The sequence below is a fragment of the Callorhinus ursinus genome, unplaced genomic scaffold, assembly GCF_003265705.2.
Source record: "Callorhinus ursinus isolate GAN/ISIS: 27379988/994484 unplaced genomic scaffold, GSC_fseal_2.0 scaffold25, whole genome shotgun sequence".
Classification (NCBI taxonomy): Eukaryota; Metazoa; Chordata; class Mammalia; order Carnivora; family Otariidae; genus Callorhinus; species Callorhinus ursinus.
The window spans coordinates 7,431,926-7,450,348 of NW_027397087.1; the positions used below are offsets into that span (position 1 = coordinate 7,431,926).

At 53.9% G+C, this 18,423-nt stretch overlaps 1 protein-coding gene across 3 annotated transcripts in view; it reads left to right on the plus strand.

The window, feature by feature from the left end:
• PAK6 (p21 (RAC1) activated kinase 6) overlaps positions 1–18,423 on the plus strand; it is a 36,505-nt gene that overhangs the window by 9,647 nt on the left and 8,435 nt on the right. Inside the window, exons 1-4 of one of the 3 annotated variants that reach the window (XM_073876791.1) lie at positions 2,208–2,295; positions 3,287–3,404; positions 14,323–14,531; positions 15,326–15,979. In XM_073876791.1, coding sequence (XP_073732892.1) covers positions 14,328–14,531; positions 15,326–15,979 — 858 coding nt within the window. In that variant the 5' untranslated portion in view covers positions 2,208–2,295; positions 3,287–3,404; positions 14,323–14,327. Of the gene's footprint in view, positions 1–2,207; positions 2,296–2,549; positions 2,688–3,286; positions 3,405–14,322; positions 14,532–15,325; positions 15,980–18,423 lie in introns of those variants that run through there. The other 2 variants (XM_073876790.1, XM_073876789.1) reach the window with 2 other exon arrangements.

Below are 18,423 nucleotides of genomic sequence, written 5' to 3' on the forward strand. Positions count from 1 at the left end.
TGTCAGTGTCCCTGTACAGAGCTCCTGTCCGCTCCGTAGAATGGCAGTGCACAGACAAGCAGGAAGCCTGGGCCAGCCACCAGGGCTCTTCAAATAAGGCTGTGCCTGGTCCCTTTCCCCATGCTCAGCACTGCAACCTGGGAACAGGGCCAGAGGGAGGCACATGGCTGCTGGAGGAGACACTGTCCCCCAGACTATTCCTGCCACTGCCTGGGAAAGGCTGAGTCAGGCGTCGATCAGAGGAGGATGGGGGGTGTGGGGGGTGGGGGAGTTAATCACTCAGGACCCATTCTGCACATCCCAATTGTCCCATTTTGCAGAGGGTCATCCAACCCAGTGCAGCAGACCCACCTGTAGACGGGACTGGAAGTGCAGAAAGTTGAGGTTGGGATAGGCCCAAGAGGTCCCCTAGTCTTGTCTAGTATCCAGGATGGGAACTTTTTCTCTAGCATATCTACTGATAGTTATCTGGGTTCTTGAATACCTATAGAGATGGGGGATTCATTACCTTCCAGGTCAGTTATATTGGGGAGTCTCTGCCACTCTTGAGGCCCCAAACCCCATCTCTGCTCCCAAAGGACCCCAGGGTTTCCTAGACTCACTCCTACAGGGTGAGGATGGGACTTGACTAGTAGCCTTTCTGGGACACCCAAGCCTGGATTCAAACCAAATTAAATACCAGTTCAACTGTGATAATATTAATGATCAGTCATGCTTTATCATAGTTCAACAGTTCAAAAGCACTGCTTGGAGCTCTGGTTTTGGTATATAAGTTATTTGTATTTTTTGTAAGTTATTTGTATTAAAAGAAAATAATTCATGTGTGCATTTGTTGAGTCAGTAAAAAATAATTTAGGGTGTTGATTCTAGGTTCAACAACGTCATGCCATTCCTTCTAGCTTAGTTCCTGGTTCATCTCAAATCCTCAACAACCAGTTTCCCGAACCCTCCCACCCAGCACAACCTGCTTCCGGTAGCCAGTTTTCAGCCAGTGTTCCCACATGGCTAGGTACCTACTCTGTGGGGAAAGCTGCCCCCTCCCTGCCACATGGCCCCCCTCAGCCTAGGCTCAGCAGGCAGCTTCCTGAGGGGCCACAGGAGGTCAGGGGTTGGCTCATGGGGTCAGGCCTCAGTGTTGCCCTGTCAGAGGAAAGAGAAGGAATCTTCTTGGGAAAGACACAAAGAGGAGGAGGGGAGGAAAGGAGCAGAGACTAAATGTAAGTATGAGTGCATGGAGGAGGGCGGCGGGGGTCCTGCAGTTAGCTGCCCAGCTTCCACACACTAACCCAGGGCTCACCAGGGACAGCATCTCCACCACATACCTTCCGTAGAGGTCGGGGGGCTGTGGTGTAGCCAGACAGGCTGCAGGTGTTCGGGGCTGGCGAATTCCCACTAGCCACCTTAGCTGGGCTTGGCAGGTGCCTACAGTAAATCATGCATAAGCAATAGAGCACATATGCAAATGCTTTATCTAGAAATTGCATTGATAGATCTAAAGAATCAGTGAATAAAGATGAGACATGGCAATAGCGAACTCAATAAGGAAAGTCTGAGGCACCCAACAGTGACAAAAATTCCAGCATTGTCCTCAGTCCCCTCTGTGACATTGGCAGCCATCCAGCCACTGCTTGGGGCAGCCACTCCAGGTCTAGATATACTGAATTTCCAAGCCAGAATCCCCCCAGCACTCCGTAGGATACAGCCCTCTCTGGGGGCCCAAGCCCAGGACAGCAAGGGTCTGCTCACTTCCTTGTTTAGGGAAGAGACAGACTGGTAGCCCTGCCTCTCCCCTACAACATAGCTACCCTCTAATTCAAAAGAAGCAGGGTAAAGGGCAGCCAGGAGGGAGCCACCACTCTGAATGGCCATCCTGCTCCTAGGCCAGGGCACTGCTGGGGACAACCAGGAGATGCCAGCTCTGGAACCAGGCCCATTCCCTGGGAGTGCAGGCGCCCGGAAGGTCCCCCGGGGGGGGGGGGGGGAATCTTGAGGCAGAAGTTCTCAGAACTGGGCCGGGTCTGACAAGGGAATTGGAATCTCTTTAAATCTTGGCTTTCCTGCCGGCGTATGGGAACTACCTCAAAACAGTCTTAGGGCCTTGTCCAGATGGGACAGACAGGCCAAGATGCCAGGTTTGGGGACTGCGGCTGAGACTCCGCAGCGTATGTGGGTGGGTGCACTCGCCCCGCTGCACCTCTGGTATCCGGGAGGAGTCGGCCCGCGGCCTCCAGATGTGCATCTGCAATGCAAATTAATGAGTTAATTACACCGCGAGGCGCTCAGCGGAAAATCCAGGTCAGGCCCCTGCGCGGCCGTCCAGGGGCCACGGGGCCACCGGCAGGTCGCAGGGGGCCCGACCCGGATCAGGGCCCCAAAGCGAAGGGCCGACCAGAGCTGGAGCCGAGTGATTAGAGGAAAAGGGTTGAGCAGGGGGGACGCCCCTAGGGCGAAGAGCCTCCCGGCCGCGGCCCCGGCACCCCTCGGCGACTTTTCCCGGGCTTTGTGTTCGCCCTGTCCTACCTGAGGCCACACCCTGAAATCAAACTCGCGGCCAGGTGAAGCCTGCGCTGCGCAAACAAGTACGCGCGGCCTCTCTTCGCCGTTCCCGGCGCTGAGGTCCCTCCCGCGGAGGGCGGGCCCCGCTCCCGCGGCCTCCCAGAGCTCTCCAGGGACTTCCCGCTGGGCAGGTGGGTGCCCCGGCCACCCCGGGGGGCCGGCGACCCCTCCCCGGGCGGGGGCCGGGACGCGGGAACAGGTCTCCCGCCCGCGCGGCCCCCTTTCCCCGGGTTTGCCGTCCCCAAAGTTCGGGGCTGGCCGGCGGCCCGTGCACCCAGGAGCGGCCGTGGGGAGGGCGCGGGGCGGAGGGGCCCCGAGCGCCGCGGGGACCGACAGCCGGCGCAGCCGGGAGCGGACCGACCTCCGCGTGTGCGCCGCCGCTTCCGGCCGGGCGGCTGGGGCGCCCGGGGCGCCTGAGGCGCGGGGTCGGGGGATTCGCGTCCCAGGGGGCGCCCCACTCGGGCCTGCGAGGTGGGGCCGGTGGCCGCGTTGAGGGGGGGCGGGGGGGGGGGGGGGGGGGACAGGGGCCCGAAGCGGTGCTGAGCCCACCGCCCCTCCTCCCCGTGCGCCGTGCGGGGAGCCCGCCACCTCCCCTCGTACCTGAGATGGTGGCTCTGTCGAGAGGCAGGCCTGGGGCGGTTCCGAATGCTCTGGATTCCGGCCAGTCGCAAAATCCACAGAGACACATGCTACATTTGTCACAACGAATTTCTGATCTGTTTCCACCCAGGCCTCGGAGGACTGGCCGGGGAAGGTCCTCAGTCTTCCCTCTCCTCGGTGCCTGAGAGTGCTGCCCACGGAAGGGTGAGGAGTCCGGAGGAAGAGGAGGCGAGGAAGGCGGCCAGGAGGTAAGTGAGGAACCTTCAGCTCCGTAAGGTATCCAGGAGCCTTCTCAAGACCTCCTTGAGGGACAGGCTGGAAGGGGCAGTGGGCAGGCAGGTGGCCCTCCTGGGATGTACTTGGTACTGTTAGGCAGGGGCAGTGGTCCCTTCTAGGTGCCATTTCTCCAAACTTAGTGGATGTGCCTTATAACTTCCACCAGCCCAGCCCCAGGCAGATGCCCTGCCTGCCCCTGGCCCAGCCTCCGCTGTCATCATGTGTGATGCCTGTCTGGGGCGAGACAGTGTCACCAAGGCTGGTGCACTGAATGCTTGCTTGGGAAAGAAGCTCCCAAACAGGAAGGTCAGTAGCCGGCCCAGTGTCTGTGCTGAGCAGGTCAGGAGGCAGCCCCAGGCAGAGGTGCTGTTCGGCCCATCCCAGCCTGCTAGCTCATTCCCCAGATCTCCAACCTGCTAAAATGGATCCAGCTTTTCCCACACCCGTGGATGATGAGTGGCATCCCATCTGGGATATAGATGCTGCTAGGAACACCAAGGGCTAAGACATGAAGAGCTCCTGGGGTGTGGGCTGAGTTTTCTGTATCTTGTCCTATTCTGGTGTGTTTTAGGCTCCCGTGACTTGTTTTTCTAGGTCGGAAAAAGAGGAGGGTCAAGTCTATGTCTGTGCTTGGGCCTTTTGGAACTGTTGCAGCACATACTGTAATACTGCAAGTTCTCCTCGGGCCGTGCATAGGACAGTAGCTGAGAACACATTTGGAATCAGAAAGAGCTGGGTTCAAATTCTGACTTTGCCTTCTATTCCTTAAGCAAGTTGTTTTACTTCTCTTCAAACTCAAATATCCTCACCTATAAAACGGGGCAATCAAGCCTGCCTCAGAGGATAGTTGTGAGAAGTCCCGGTGATAAATAATAAATGTCGAACAGCCCCTGTTGTGAGCCATCTCCCCAAGCCTCTAATTATTACTTAGGAAAGGTTAAACTACCCGAGCCCTGAGTTCTCCTGGAGAACTTTGAGAATGGTCTGGCTCTGTGGTAGGAGATTGTGGAGGGGTTAGAGCAAGCCATGGGAATAAAGGCAGAGGGTCCCTGGAGGGCAGGTAGTGAGGTGGCCCGGGGGAAGGGCTATTTCTGGAAGAGGGTCCAGCTTTGGAGGCAGAGACAGAAGCATGTTCTGTATGTGTCACATGGACTCACATGTCCATGGGATACCCTGGACACACTGTGGCCACAGGGCTGCCTCGGGCAGAAGGAGCCTCTGGCTTGAGGCTTCTAGTCCTAGCTCGGCCCTCAGCAGCTGTGTGATCCGGGGCAGGTCGTTTGACTTCTCTGGGCGGAGGCATGTTAGAGAAGCTTAGAGACACTGGGTTTGAATACCAGTTCCACATTTACCATCTTAGACAGTCTTTCTCTCTGAGCCTCAGTTTCTTCACCTATAAAGCAGAGCTCATAATACCTAGCTTGTAGGGTTGTGGCTATTAAATGCACTCCAAAGAAGCACCTAGCACAGTGTCTGACACATGCTACGCACTTTATACCCGTATGTGTGCGTATTCCCTTTCTGGTCCCTTCCGTCCTCTCCCCAGCCACCTGTCATCTTTAAGATGCACCCAGTAAAGCAGGTTTGACCCATTTCGCAGTATTGTGAGCATAAAGCGAAGAGGGGAACAACACAGAGACATAGAAAATTAAGAGCTATTAAACATAATCTTTTTTTTTTAAGATTTATTTGTTTATTTGACAGAGAGAGACAGCGAGAGAGGGAACACAAGCAGGGGGTGTGGGAGAGGGAGAAGCAGGCCTCCTGCTGAGCAGAGAGCTGATGCAGGGCTCGATCCCAGGACCCATGACCCTGGGATTATGACCTGAGCCGAAGGCAGACGCTTAACCATCTGAGCCACCCAGGCACCCCAAACATAATCTTTTTGTGTGATTAGGGACCTTAAGCCTGTGACTAGGGACTCTAGCAGTTCTTTCCCACCAGCCTCTAAGTATTCTGTGATGGGGACTCAGACCTCTGCTGAAAATCGGGGAGAGTGACGAGTACTCGGCCTACAGCCCTTCCAGGAAGGCCTTTTTTACTCTTGCTTTGGCGATAACTCCGAACCCGGGAAAGCCCAACGCTGTGGCTTCTAAGCACAGTGAACAGTGGTCAGAGGGCTGCTCTGGCTTGAGCTGCTGCTGGACCACAGCACTGCATTAGTAGGCCGAGGCGGGCCTGAGTCAATATTGACCTTCCTGGCTGGCCAGCCTGGCTCTTTGGCCTCTCATTCAGCTGGAGTGTTGACACAAGAGATTGAACGAGCTTTATTATCATATTCTTTTCAACAACAGCCCCATTATCTCTCCCCTGGGGATTCGCTGGGACCTGTACTGTGGGAATGATGACAAGTGCATGGAACCCAGGCATTTGGGCTTATGTGCATAATGCCCTCTGCCCTGCACACTCAGCTTCTCTCTGGGCCTCTCCAGTGTGACAGCAAAACCTCAAGGTCTTGCTCAGCATCCTGGGGACCCTGCATGCTTTAGCACGGAGACCCTGGGCAGATCCTACGAAGCCCTCGAGCAATGGTGGGGAGGGGCCCAGCCTGGCTCTAGGACCCAGCCACCCTGCAGGTGACCGTTGGGTAGAAAAGCCCATGAAATTCTCTTCAGGCCCTCCCCCTTGATGAGACTTGGGGATCAGGAAATGAGTCTCCTGACTCATGTCACATATGTGAAGAGAGGTAGACGGCAGGCCCAGACCCCTGCTAGAGGCTGAGGGAGGACAGAGGGCAGGGGCCTCAGGAAGTGGGGGGAGCTCCCCATCACTGAATGTATTCTAGCAGGCCACAGACACGTCCCTGTCAGGATTGCCACTGAATGACTGAAAGCTGGCCAGGGACAGAGGAGAGGCCAGACCCCATGAGCAAGTCCCCAAGCATGTGCACCACCATCTCTTCTGGAAGGTGGTGCAGATCGGGGGCGGCGGGGGGGGGGGGGGTCTAGCAACATCTATTCGGAAAAGCAAGCCCAACTGCATGAGACCAAGAATTTTGTGTTATTCACCACAGTTCCTAGAACCCGGAGCAGAGTTGATGTACAATAATTGAATTTATCGAACCAATGAATGAATAACATACTTTTATATTTAAACAAACTCCAGAACGTAACATTTGAGAAAAATATTCCTGGCCAATAAGAACACTTCAGTGAAAGGCTAGCTTCTGTCCACGATATTCTCAACCGGGGCCAGGGAGGCCCATCCTTCTTCACAGCAGCCTGTGTTGGATGACAGTTCCCAAAGTGGGTTACCAAGAGGTCAGGCGACCCAGCTACAGATCTCTGGATGGAAGGGCCCAGCCCTGGAGATGACATGATCCTTTCTAGGCCACTCTGTGCCCAGATGGTGGCAGTCGTGGAGGTAACTTTCTAAGTGCTACAGAACTCTGGGGCTTGGCCGGGGGTTGGGGGTGCTGGGTGGCGCAGTCGGCTAAGCATCCGCCTCTTGTTCTCGGCTCAGGTCTTGATCTCAGGGTTGTAAGTTCAAGCCCCACATTGGGCTCCATGCCATGGAGCCCACTTAAAAAAAAAAAGGAACTGGGGGGCTTACCTACCTCAGCATCATGAGTCTAGAATAGTTCCTTTCCCAAGGCATCATGAATGGGTCTGAGAATGAGACGGGGTGGGGGTGGCGGCGGGTGACATCTGCCGGCAGCCGCACTCACATCAGGTCAGATGGATGCAGGTCTTCCTCTTCTTTGCTGCTTTACTTGGGCAAATGACTCGATCTCTGTGAACGTGGGTTTCCTCATGCATAATGGGTACAGTAGTAGTCCTTCCTTATAGGCTTGTGGGGAGGAGATCCCGTATGTGACATGATCAGCCCAGAGCACAGTGCCTACACTAAGAGAGTGATGATTGACTGAGTGGGTATTTACTACAAATGCCTAAAATTGCCCCCTGTTCTAGCTCCTCGTGTACCTGGGGAAGCTGGCAGAGGTGAATGGGTCCATTCCCTCATCGCCACTGGAAGTGCTACAGCCTACAAAGGAGGAAAGTAGGCCGAGGTCACAAGCAGAAACTCAGGAACCCCATTCTCTGGGGCCACCCCAAGCCAGCGCTCAGTTGAGATAAGCAGGTGCCGAGCCTCCCTCAGAGGAAGCCCATGTGTCCCTCCACTCTGACTTACTAGCACTTGGAGTGGGGCCCATGGTGCCTCCTTCCCAGTCACCCAGACAGGAGGGGAATCCCACCAGCTCATTCCTAAGAATTTACCAAGATCTCAGGACTGACACAACCAACCAAATCCTGCCACCCCCCCACCCCCCAGATTAGCGGCAAACTCCTCTGGACTCATTTTATGGAAGCCACCTCCCCAGCCAGCAGCCCTTTCTTGTGGATCCCTTCAGTGGGCTACACATCCTTCCTTTGAAAGGGATTTGATGTGGGGCAATAGCCAAACCCCACTCGAAGCTGGGCGTGGAAGGTAAGGTAGGTGACTCCGTTGGACACCACAACTGCTGGGGAAATAGCTTGGTGGCTCTGGCACTCCAGGCCCAGGCAGGTGGATGTCTCCTCCCCGCCAGGGGAGGAGAGCAGTTTAAGAGGGTGATGCACCCACTGCGGTTCTTCTGCTTATTCCCACTGTGGACCCTAGACCAGACTCACCACAGAACCCTGCTCCAGGGGGCCGACACCCAGACCCCTTGGAGTCATGGAACAGTAGCGTCAGCCACAGAGCACTGCCCACCATTCCTTGAGCCAAGCCTGCAGGTTGCCTTCAGACTGAGACCCCACCGAGGGGCCGTGGATCTGTGCTGGAGAGAATATACTCCTGCTGCTCCCACAGCTTTTCTCATATATGCCGGGCCCTGATGCCACAGCCATTAACATGAGCACTTTGGAACATTTTACCCACCCCTTGCAGGGCAAAAGCAAAACTTGATGCCAAACAAAGTAAGGGTCAGCCTACAAGTCAGGACAACCCTGATCTCTGGCCTCTGACTCACAGATGAGCCCAGGAAAAAAAAAACATGCAATCTTGATTGAGAGAGCTGGCCCTGGCCACCCCTTTCTGTTCACTCCCATGGGTCCACCCCGGCTGCTCAGCCCCACGGCTGTTCATGGAGACCCCCAGGAAAGAGATGAAGAACAGTCCAACTCCGTCAGAACGAGCATGGGGGACAGAGCAGGGGCTTAGGAACCACATGTAGGTTCAGACCCCCAACTCAGTCGTTTCCTGATTCTGTCCCTTTGGGCAAGTGTTTTAGGCTCTCTGAGCCTCATCTAGAATTGTGGGTAATGATAGTAATTCCTATCCCCCCCGGGGTTGGTGGGAAAATGAAATGAATTGATCCTTGGAAAGAGCCGAGCACATTCCCTTTGTGGCTTCTGCTTCTCAGACATGACAGCCATACCCATCAGTGACGCCAGGCCTGTGGCTCCCTGAACTCTCCCACCAGCTCCACCCTCGGGAGCTGGGCATGGCAGGATTTCCTCCAGAAAGCCTCTGCCAGGAACTGACAGGCTCCCCATCTGCCAGCCTCTGGCTCAAGGAAGCAGCCTGGGCAGGAGCTGTGCCTGGGGAGCTTCCTTCCCAAACTGGTTTGGGCAGGGCTCTCCCCCTCCCGGTCCTGAGCATCCCCTCTGGTCCAGGCTGGGGCCAGATGACATCTGGCAGGTGACATCTGCGGCCATTCAGAAGAGGGAAGTTCAAAGCATTCCTCAATCACAAGGATGGATCCCAGCCTAAGAAAGAACTGGCATCTCCCTTCCCTGTGTTGGGACAGGAGGGGCTGGGGCAGTGGAGGGCACCCTGAGCCTGAGCTGGTGCTCTGCTTCTGGCTGTTTCTACTTCAGAGTGTCAGGTCCAGGTGATTTCTATCAGGCCAGGCAGAAGGAAAGGCAGGGACTGGCTCTCCGAGGGAAGATCATCTTCCTTCCTCCTTCCTCCTTCCTCCTTCCTCCTCCCTCCTCAGGGTATCTTCTTTGAGGAAAGCGCCTCTACTAGGTGAATTGAGTGTGCATGCAAAGAGATGGAGATACTGGGATGGCAACTTTAAGGGCTGGCATGGGCTGGTTTACCACTATGGCCTCATGGCTGATGCAGCAACCACCTTCCCTCGGCCCCTGAGCCCTTGGGCTTGGGTCAGAAGGTAGGAAATTGGGCTGGAAAATGGAGACCTAGAAATGGCAAATCGAGGCCTCTGTCTGGGCGGGTGGTGTGCTTCAAGGACACAGGCCCCGTTGCTGGAGAGATGCAGGATGTCTGCATCTCAGGGGTTTCACAGCTAATGACTGGGCAACATTGGATACCTGAGCGGGTGAGTGTGTCTCTTAGAAACTCAGACCTCATGATCACTCTTTATTCTAAAATGTTTTGTATTCTTTATTATTTTTTTTAATTTTTAAAAGGATTTATTTATTTATTTATTTATTTATTTATTTATTTATCTGAGAGAGAGAGAGAGAGTGAGTGCAAGCACAAGCAGGTGGAGTGGCAGGCAGAGGGACAGGGAGAAGCGGGCTCCCGCTGAACAGAGGGCCTGACATGGGGCTCGATCCCAGGACCCCAAGATCATGACCTGAGCTGAAGGCAGACACTTAGAAAGAAATTCTAGAGGGGCACCGGGGTGGCTTGGTCGGTTAAGCATCCAACTCTTGGTTTTAGCTCAGGTTCTGATCTCAGGGTCCTGAGATCAAGCCCCGTGTCGGGCTCTACACTCAGTGTGGAGCCTGCTTGTCCCTCTCACTCTGCTCCCCCCACCCCCCACCTCTAAAATAAATAAAATTTTGGAAGAAAGGAAGGAAGGAAGGAATCCTAGAAAGAATCCCCTACTCCTAACCTTTGCCATTGAGCATTCTGCTTTGGACAAAGAAACCCTTAGTAGTTTAATTTATCCCTGGGACCCATGGGTGTGGTGGTTTTGGCCCCAGCATGTGAAGGGTTCCAGGAGAGCCCACCAAACTTGGGCCCCCATGTAGTCACCCACACTGGACCTGGGGCAGGTGATGGCCAGACTGTGGGTTTCCCCCTCTCCCATCCCCCCATCACTGCCTCCAGCGTATTATTTTACCTTTCACATTTAGATCTGATTAATTAATTGGGGTATGGCATGAATTCATTTTTCAGGGTTCTTTTTTTTTCCATATGGATATCTAATTGTTTCAGCTACATTTTTTGAAAAGATCATCTGTTCCCTACAGTATTGCAATGTCAGCTTTGTCATAAATTAAGTGACCTTCTATGAATGGATCTATTTCTGGATTCTCTCTTCTGTTCCATTGGGCGATTTGTCAATCCTGTGCCAGTTCCACACTATATCAATTATTGTACTGTTCTCATAAATTTTGATATCTAGTAGTGTCATCCTTCGACCTTGTTCTTCAAGATGGTCTTTAGTATTCCTGATTCTCTATGTTTCTCTGTACCTTTTGGAGTCAGTTTGTCAATTTCTACCAAAAGAAATATGCTGGGGTTTTGACTGAGATTGAAACAAATCTGTAGGTTAATTTGGAAATAATTGGTATCTTTGTATCATTGAGTCTTCCAATCTATGAACATTCTTTAATTTCTTTAATTATGTTTTCTACTTCTCAATGTAGGGACCTTGCACATCTTTGATTAGGTTTATTTCCAGGTATTTGACATTTTTATTTATTTTTTAAAAAATATTTTATTTATTTATTTGAGAGAGGGCGAGAGAGAGAGAGAACGAGAGGGGGGAGGGTCAGAGGGAGAAGCAGACTCTCTGCTGAGCAGGGAGCCCAACGTGGGACTCGATTCCAGGACGCTGGGATCATGACCTGAGCTGAAGGCAGGTGCTTGACCAACTGAGCCACCCAGGCATCCCTCCCTGGTAACACTTCTGACAGCAAATAAGAAGGGTTTCTTTCCTCCTGCTGCCAGTTCTCCAACTTTCAGACACCAGTTGGCTCTTCAACAATTCTGTTCAATTCTGGCACTACCTGGAGTCAGCACAGACCCCACAGGCTCATTGCATAGGCATGACTGATTGAAGCATTGGCCATTGATGATTAACTCAATCTCCAGCCCCACTCCCTCCCCAGAGGTGGGGCAGGGCCGAAAGTTGGAACATTCTTTCTCCATCTGGGATTGCAAGGGTGTTAGGAGTTGTATGCCAGGAACAGGAAACTAAGACCAGACATCTATTTCCCATTGTACCACAGAATCTTTAAAAAAAATTTTTTTTCCTATTTGTTTGTTGTTGGTATGAAGAAATACAACTGATTTTTTTCTGTATATTGACCTTGAATCAGGGACCTTCTAAATTCACTTATCTAATTCCAATAGTTTGTATGTAGATCTCTCTCGATTTTCTATGTACACAATCATGTTGTCCCAGGCAGTGTTAGTCTCACCACATTTTGGATGAGTCTTAGCAGCCTCTGTTTAGGTGGGGATTTCCCATTAGCTCTGATTTCTGGCCCTACTCCCCCCCTCCTCCAAAACCTGAGCTCAGTTCATTCCTTCCAGCAGCTCCCCACCCTCACTACCACAACCTAGGGTCCTAGGACTCTGTGGTGTCCTTCTTTTTCCTCAGACTATTCCTACTGCCTCTGGGAAAAACTTGTTTTCAGGAGGGGGAATCCTAGAGCCATTTACCATTGGCTAACGATGCTGTGATGCTGTCCCCACACATTCCTGCAGAAAAAGCTGGGCACTCACTTGGGGCTGGGGAAGTCGGGGAGAGGGATGTTTGGGGATAAAAGTATTAGCCCACTCTTCTTCAGCTCTCAGGTACATCCCTACACCTGCAAAAGAGTTTGCGTTCACAGAACAAGTCAGGGAGGGTGAAACCATCAGTGAAGCTAATCTAGGGACAGAGGGTCTATCTGCGAGGCTATAAGCACAGGACTACAGAATGAGGACTTTGGGAGCCAAAGGCTGAGAGGGAGGAGGGTGTTTTACCAAACCACAAAGCGTCTACATAATGGAGAGGTGGTGAGGTGCCCAGGTCCCCCAAATGAGGCATGGCCCCTTGAGCAGCAAATCTTGGAGGAAAGGTATTGGGCATCTCTCCTGGATTTGTATCTGCTCACGTCCCAATGAGCTTGGAAACAGGTGCACAGAGAGGTAACATGAAAAGAGAATCAGCCCCCATTCACTAGGGCTCTACTCACTTAAACCTCCCGAAGCCTTATGAGGCAGCCTTTACTAACCCTGTTTTATAAATGAAGAGCCCTGAGGCACAAAATATTTAGGTAGCTTGCACAGAGCCTCCCCAAAATAGTGGGAGACTGCCCACAATTTGCCTGCAAGTCAGCAGGTGTATTTCATTCCAAAGGCCTTGGTCCTTGGGGCTCCTGCACATGTGGATTTGCCCACAGGGAGCATTTGGTAGACTGCCAGCGTCAAGGCCTCATAAGCGGCTGACATTCCAAGAGGTGTGATGTGGCTTCAGATTGATTCACACGTGCTGAATTCCTCGTGGGAAAGCTGTGGCCATTCAAGGACCCCTGCCTTTCTGAGTGGGCACCAGCTGCCGCCCACATCTGTGACCTCCTCCAGAACCTGCTAAAGTGACCAGGACAATGCTCTTTCCAGAACAGGAACCAAAGGAGAACGCCATGGCTCTGTCTGTATTCCAAATCTTTTGTTTTGTTTTGTTTTGTTTTGTTTTGGTTGTTTGTTTTATGTACAAGAACTTGTATTTATTGCAAACAAGAACAAAACAACAAAAAAGAGGTCAGAACCACACCACCAAATCTTTGGATAGATGAATGATCCAAGCATTCAATTCAAGAAAGAAACATGTCTGTTTCTTGAAACCTAGAAGTGATCTTTCCAGGTGACATTAGAGCCCATTGAGTATATTTACCATGATAAAGAAAAAATTAAAAACAAAAAAAAACCATTGAGCTACTTTGAGCTGCTTCCGATACAAAAGCATTCAAGTGAGCACTCCCAACCAGTCTTCCATCCACATGCGGTCCTGGCGCGGGACTCCTTGAAGGCAAGCTGGAGTCCTCACTTTACCCTGGGTTTCCAGCCTCCCCATCTCAAATCTGCATGCCCATGTCACTAGTAGTTGTTGACGGTTGCTCATAGGGCTTTAGGCAAAGCACAGATTAGCAAGGGATAGAGGTTTGGCTGCAAGTCATGTTTTGCACAGAGTTCTGAGACTCAAGGGAAAAGGGCCCAAAGTGGGGAGACTTAACCCTAGACAGCTGCCCTCACACAGCTGCCCTCACCAGATGTGCCCTTGACTCAGGACCCTTCTGGAACTAGCCAAACACTTGGTGACCAAGAGGGCCCTTTTGGGGGTTCCTGGTCCTATGATATGTGGTCCCAGACTGAACAACATGTTGGCTTTTTATGAATATGGCTTATCACATAAATAGGTTTTCTGTCGTTGAACCATCCTGGGACGGACCTGAGTTAAACAAAAAAACTGTAACATGCTGTTGGATTCAATTTATTAGTTTTGCTTAGGATCTTCACTTTTGTTCATAAGTGAGATTGGTTCAAATTTTCTTTTTCTTGTACTATTCTTACCTGGTTTAAGAATCAAGGTTGTACTTCATAAAATGAATTTGCCAGCTTTCTTCCCTCTTTCCCTTTTTTCAATTATTTGACAATGGAATGATATTTGTAATGGGCTTTGGATCTTATAAAAACACACCCCCAGAGTCTGCCTGCTCGGCAGGAGATTTGGCACAGACAAGAAGACAGACACCTCTTTTCCTTGTTTATAGTCTGTGTTGGCTTATTTCTGGCACTTTTATTGTTTCTGGGACTGCTTTGCTGGGAGCTAGCCATATCCCTGAGGAAGTAGGGATGAGAGGTGAGGGGAAGCCCTGGGCTGGGGGGAGGGAGCCCTGAGTAGGGTGGGGGGGGCAGCACCCACTGCAGCCACCTCTGCTTGCCAGGGCCAGGCGCCCATGAAGTCCCTCACTGGAGCTCAGCCCGACTCTCCCCACGCAGGCACCATGTTCCGAAAGAAAAAGAAGAAACGCCCTGAGATCTCGGCCCCACAGAACTTCCAGCACCGTGTCCACACCTCCTTTGACCCCAAAGAAGGCAAGTTTGTGGGCCTCCCGCCACAATGGCAGAACATCCTGGACACACTGCGACGACCCAAGCCTGTGGTGGACCCTTCTCGCATTACGAGGGTGCAGCTCCAGCCCATGAAGGTAAGGTGGGCGGCGAGGATGGTCGGGCTGAGTTTAGCCCTTCCCACTCCACAGATGACCATGCCTGGCAAGACCACAAAGGCACCTGGTGGGACCACCTCATTACCAGCTATCAGTCAGCTGGCGGTTTTCATTGCCCACTCATGAGCCTCACCCAGGGTGAAGACTCCATTTCCAGGGAGGAGGAGCCTGGGGAGCCCCTCTCTGCAGGCTGGTAGGGTTGCCAGATTTAGCAAATAAAATTACAGGATGCCCAGTAAAATTTGAATTTCAGGTAACAACATGTAATCTTTTGGTATTAAGTGTGTCCCATGCAGTATTTGGACCCGCAGCCCCTGTGGGGCTGGGGCTCCCAGACCAGGGGGATTTTGTTGTGTGGGTCAAGAAGGGCAGGAGGGGTTGGAGTCAGAGGCCCATCAGAATATGCGGAAGAGAGCCCTGCACTGGTTGCTGCCTCCTCGGGGCGCTCCGTACATGTCCCATAAGGCCACAGATAGAGCTAGAGAATGACCCCACCCCCTGCCCCCTCAACTCCCCAAGCTCAGCTGCCCATACCATTTGAGGGGCTTACCCCCTGTCTGCCCTGCTGGACTGCGAGCCCCATGACAATAGGCTTTCTCCTTGTATCTCTGCCCCCCGCATGGGCCTGACCTGCTGTGGGTCCCAGTGAGTGGCTGAAAAATTAAGATGACACAGCAAGCGAGGTCCTTAGGGGTGCCTCCCCATGACCCCCGTGGAGGCTCCCTGCCGTGAACAACAGGTTGCTCGCTCACACTCTTCTCCCTCCTCTACAGACCGTGGTGCGGGGCAGCTCGGTGCCCATGGATGGCTACATCTCAGGGCTGCTCAACGATATCCAGAAGTTGTCAGTCATCAGCTCCAACACGCTGCGTGGCCGCAGCCCCACCAGCCGGCGGCGGGCACAGTCCCTGGGGCTGCTGGGGGACGAGCACTGGGCCACGGACCCAGACATGTACCTGCAGAGCCCCCAGTCTGAGCGCACTGACCCCCATGGCCTCTACCTCAGCTGCAATGGGGGCACACCAGCAGGCCGCAGGCAGATGCCGTGGCCAGAGCCACAGAGCCCAAGGGTCCTCCCCAATGGGCTGGCCACCAAGGCACAGTCGCTAGGCCCCACGGAGTTCCAGGGCGCCACGCAGCGCTGCCTGCAGCTGGGCACCTGCCTGCAGAGCTCCCCACCCGGCTCCTCGCCCCCCGCAGCCTCCAGGAGGCGCGGGACCAAGGCTGCCAGGCACGGTTCCGAGGAGGCCCGGCCACAGTCCTGCCTGGTGGGCTCGGCGACAGGCAGGCCGGGCGGGGAGGGCAGCCCCAGCCCTAAGACCCAGGAGAACAGCCTCAAGCGCAGGCTGTTCCGAAGCATGTTCCTGTCTACTCCTGCCACAGCCCCTGCAAGTGGCAGCAAGCCGGGCCCTCCCTCCCAGAGCAAGGTAGGTGGGGCTGGGTCCACCCTCTGGGCCACTCTCAGCAGGGCAGGGAGCCCGGCCTTCCCCACTTACAGGGTCAGGCTAGGGAGAGCATAAGGGAACAGAATGATTGAGAGCCTCTGCTGAGGATTCTACCCTGAACCAGATGAGCTCTGCTCTTCCAGAGGCTTAGCACGGGTGAGTCAGAGGTTGCCGGCCAGCTCATTTTCTGGGGGGCCTCAGAGGGGCTTTCGGTACACCCCAATTTACATTCCTGCCCTCTGCGGTGTGTCTAGGTGGACCACACTGGGAGGCAGTCACCTTTAACCATAAGCGCAGACCTTCCCCTGCCCCTGGAGCCCAGCGACCCCCAGCCAGGCCCCAGCAGAGATAGGTGCTCCAGTGCTGGGCAGGGGCAGGGGCTCGGTCTCCCGCTTCTAAGAGCTTCTTTCCACCTCCACCCCTCACTTGCCCCAGTGCTCTCCTGAAGTCGAGCACAGGCTCCCTGGACTGCTTCTCCCTCAGGAGTCAGAGATGTTCATGTGAACCCCTTCTCCAGTGAGGAGGATTCTTCCCTTCCTACCCTGACTCTGCCTTTTTTTCTTTTTTAAGATTTATTTATTTATTTGAGAGAGAGAGTGCGGAGGGAGAGAGAAATTTTAGCAGACTCCTAGCTGAGCTTAGAGACCGGTGTAGGGCTCGATCCCATGACCCTGAGATGATGACCTGAGCCAAAACCAAGAGTCCGACGCTTAACCGGCTGAGCCCCCCAGGCGCCCTCCTCCCCTTTTCTTGAGTGGTTGTTTGGTTTACCATTTCTGTAGTGATTTGTTCTGCAGTTTGTGTGCCGTGTGAAAAGCTGGAGGATTGAGTTAGCCTAGGCCCGGGAGCAGCAGGAAAGCCAACTTTTGGCATGCGCCACTGCCTCAAATGCACAGATTTTTCTTGGGAAATAGGAAACAGCGAAGGGACATTTCTTGGCAGGCAGAGGAGAATGTTCTTGCTTCTTCCAGGCCCTATGATGTCCTGTCCCTGGTGACAGCACCATCCTTTCTCACTTGGCAGATGAGAAGGTGGGCTCAGAGAGGGTCAGACGAGCCCCAGGTGTGGAGACTGAGTCAGGGAAGGCAGCAGTGAGAGGGCCTCTGGGCTCGCGCCTCTTACTCGCCAAGGCTTTCTGATCATGGCATCTCTAGCTCCTTCACGAGGGGCAGGCAGAAATGAGCTTACCCGCTGCAGCGCAAGGGTGGGAAGTCAGACCTAAGAAACAACTGGTGACAGTGACCCGAGTGACAGAGCTCCCCTCCCCCGGAAGGCTTTCAGAGCAAGCCTGGCGCCTCCCTGGCGGCAGCGGCACATGAGCATGCTCCAGCCAGAACTTGGGTGGACAGTTTGGGGAGCGGCCTGGACCCTCAACCTTTCTAAGTCACTGCCAGCCCAAGGCACCCAGGGAAGGTTCTGGGCTTTGTGCACTCACTAGGATGAAGGATGCAGGCTGGGCTCCCTCGTGGAGTGGGGGCGGGGGGCGGGTAGAGGGCCGAACAAGTGAGATGTGGTGTGGTGTGTCTGTGAGCTAGGAGGTCTCTGGAAGGCCATGCTCCCGGAGAGACACTTCCTTGAAAAGGCAGGTGGGAGCAGGCCAGTGCACACTGCCCAGGAGGTGAGAACTGGAACTTGATTGCTTGCTGGCCTCTTGGGAATCCTGTGGCGGGGCTTCAGGGGGGAAAGGGGGAGTCAACATGACCTGCATGTTTCTGAGCTCCTGACAGCTCCCCACAGTGGGGAACAGGCTGTCCAGCCAGCCTCGGTCAGCCTGCCCATCCTGCATGTTACCAAGGATCTACCGTAGACCACTGCAGCTGGGTGTGCCGTGGAAGCACGGGGTCATCGTCTGGGGCTGGGAGACACCACAGTTCCAAACCCAGGGCAGTGGCTTCCTTCCCAGCACTTGGGGCATACGTTTCTAGAGAAATATTTCCAAGCCAGGCCTCTAAAAGGCAGGGCTGAGACTTCCTCCGAGCTGCTCTGGGCCAGGGCTCCTCAACCCCTGCCCTATTGACATTTGGATCCTATAATCCTTGGTCGTAGGGGCTGTCCTGTGCATTGTAGGATATTTAAGAGCATCTCTGGCCTCTACCCACTAGATGCTGGTAGCCCCTCTCAGCTGGGACAACCAGAAGTCCCCCCAGACATTGTCAAGTGTCCTTTGGGGGGATAAAATCAGCCCCAGCTGAGAACCACTGTGTCCAGCTTCCTACTCCTACCCCCTACAGCCCCAGGAACCCCAAACCAAAGCAGCAGTCCACCTCTGCCCCTCAGCACGCCCCAGGGCTTGGCTCAGGACCCTCACAGCAGCAACTGCAGCAGCTGTCCGTGCACTGGGGCCCTAGGAGGTCAAGGCACCAGCTGCCACAGCAGGCCAGCAGAGGCTACAGAACGGTGTGTGGCTCTGGGGCTTTGTACTCAGC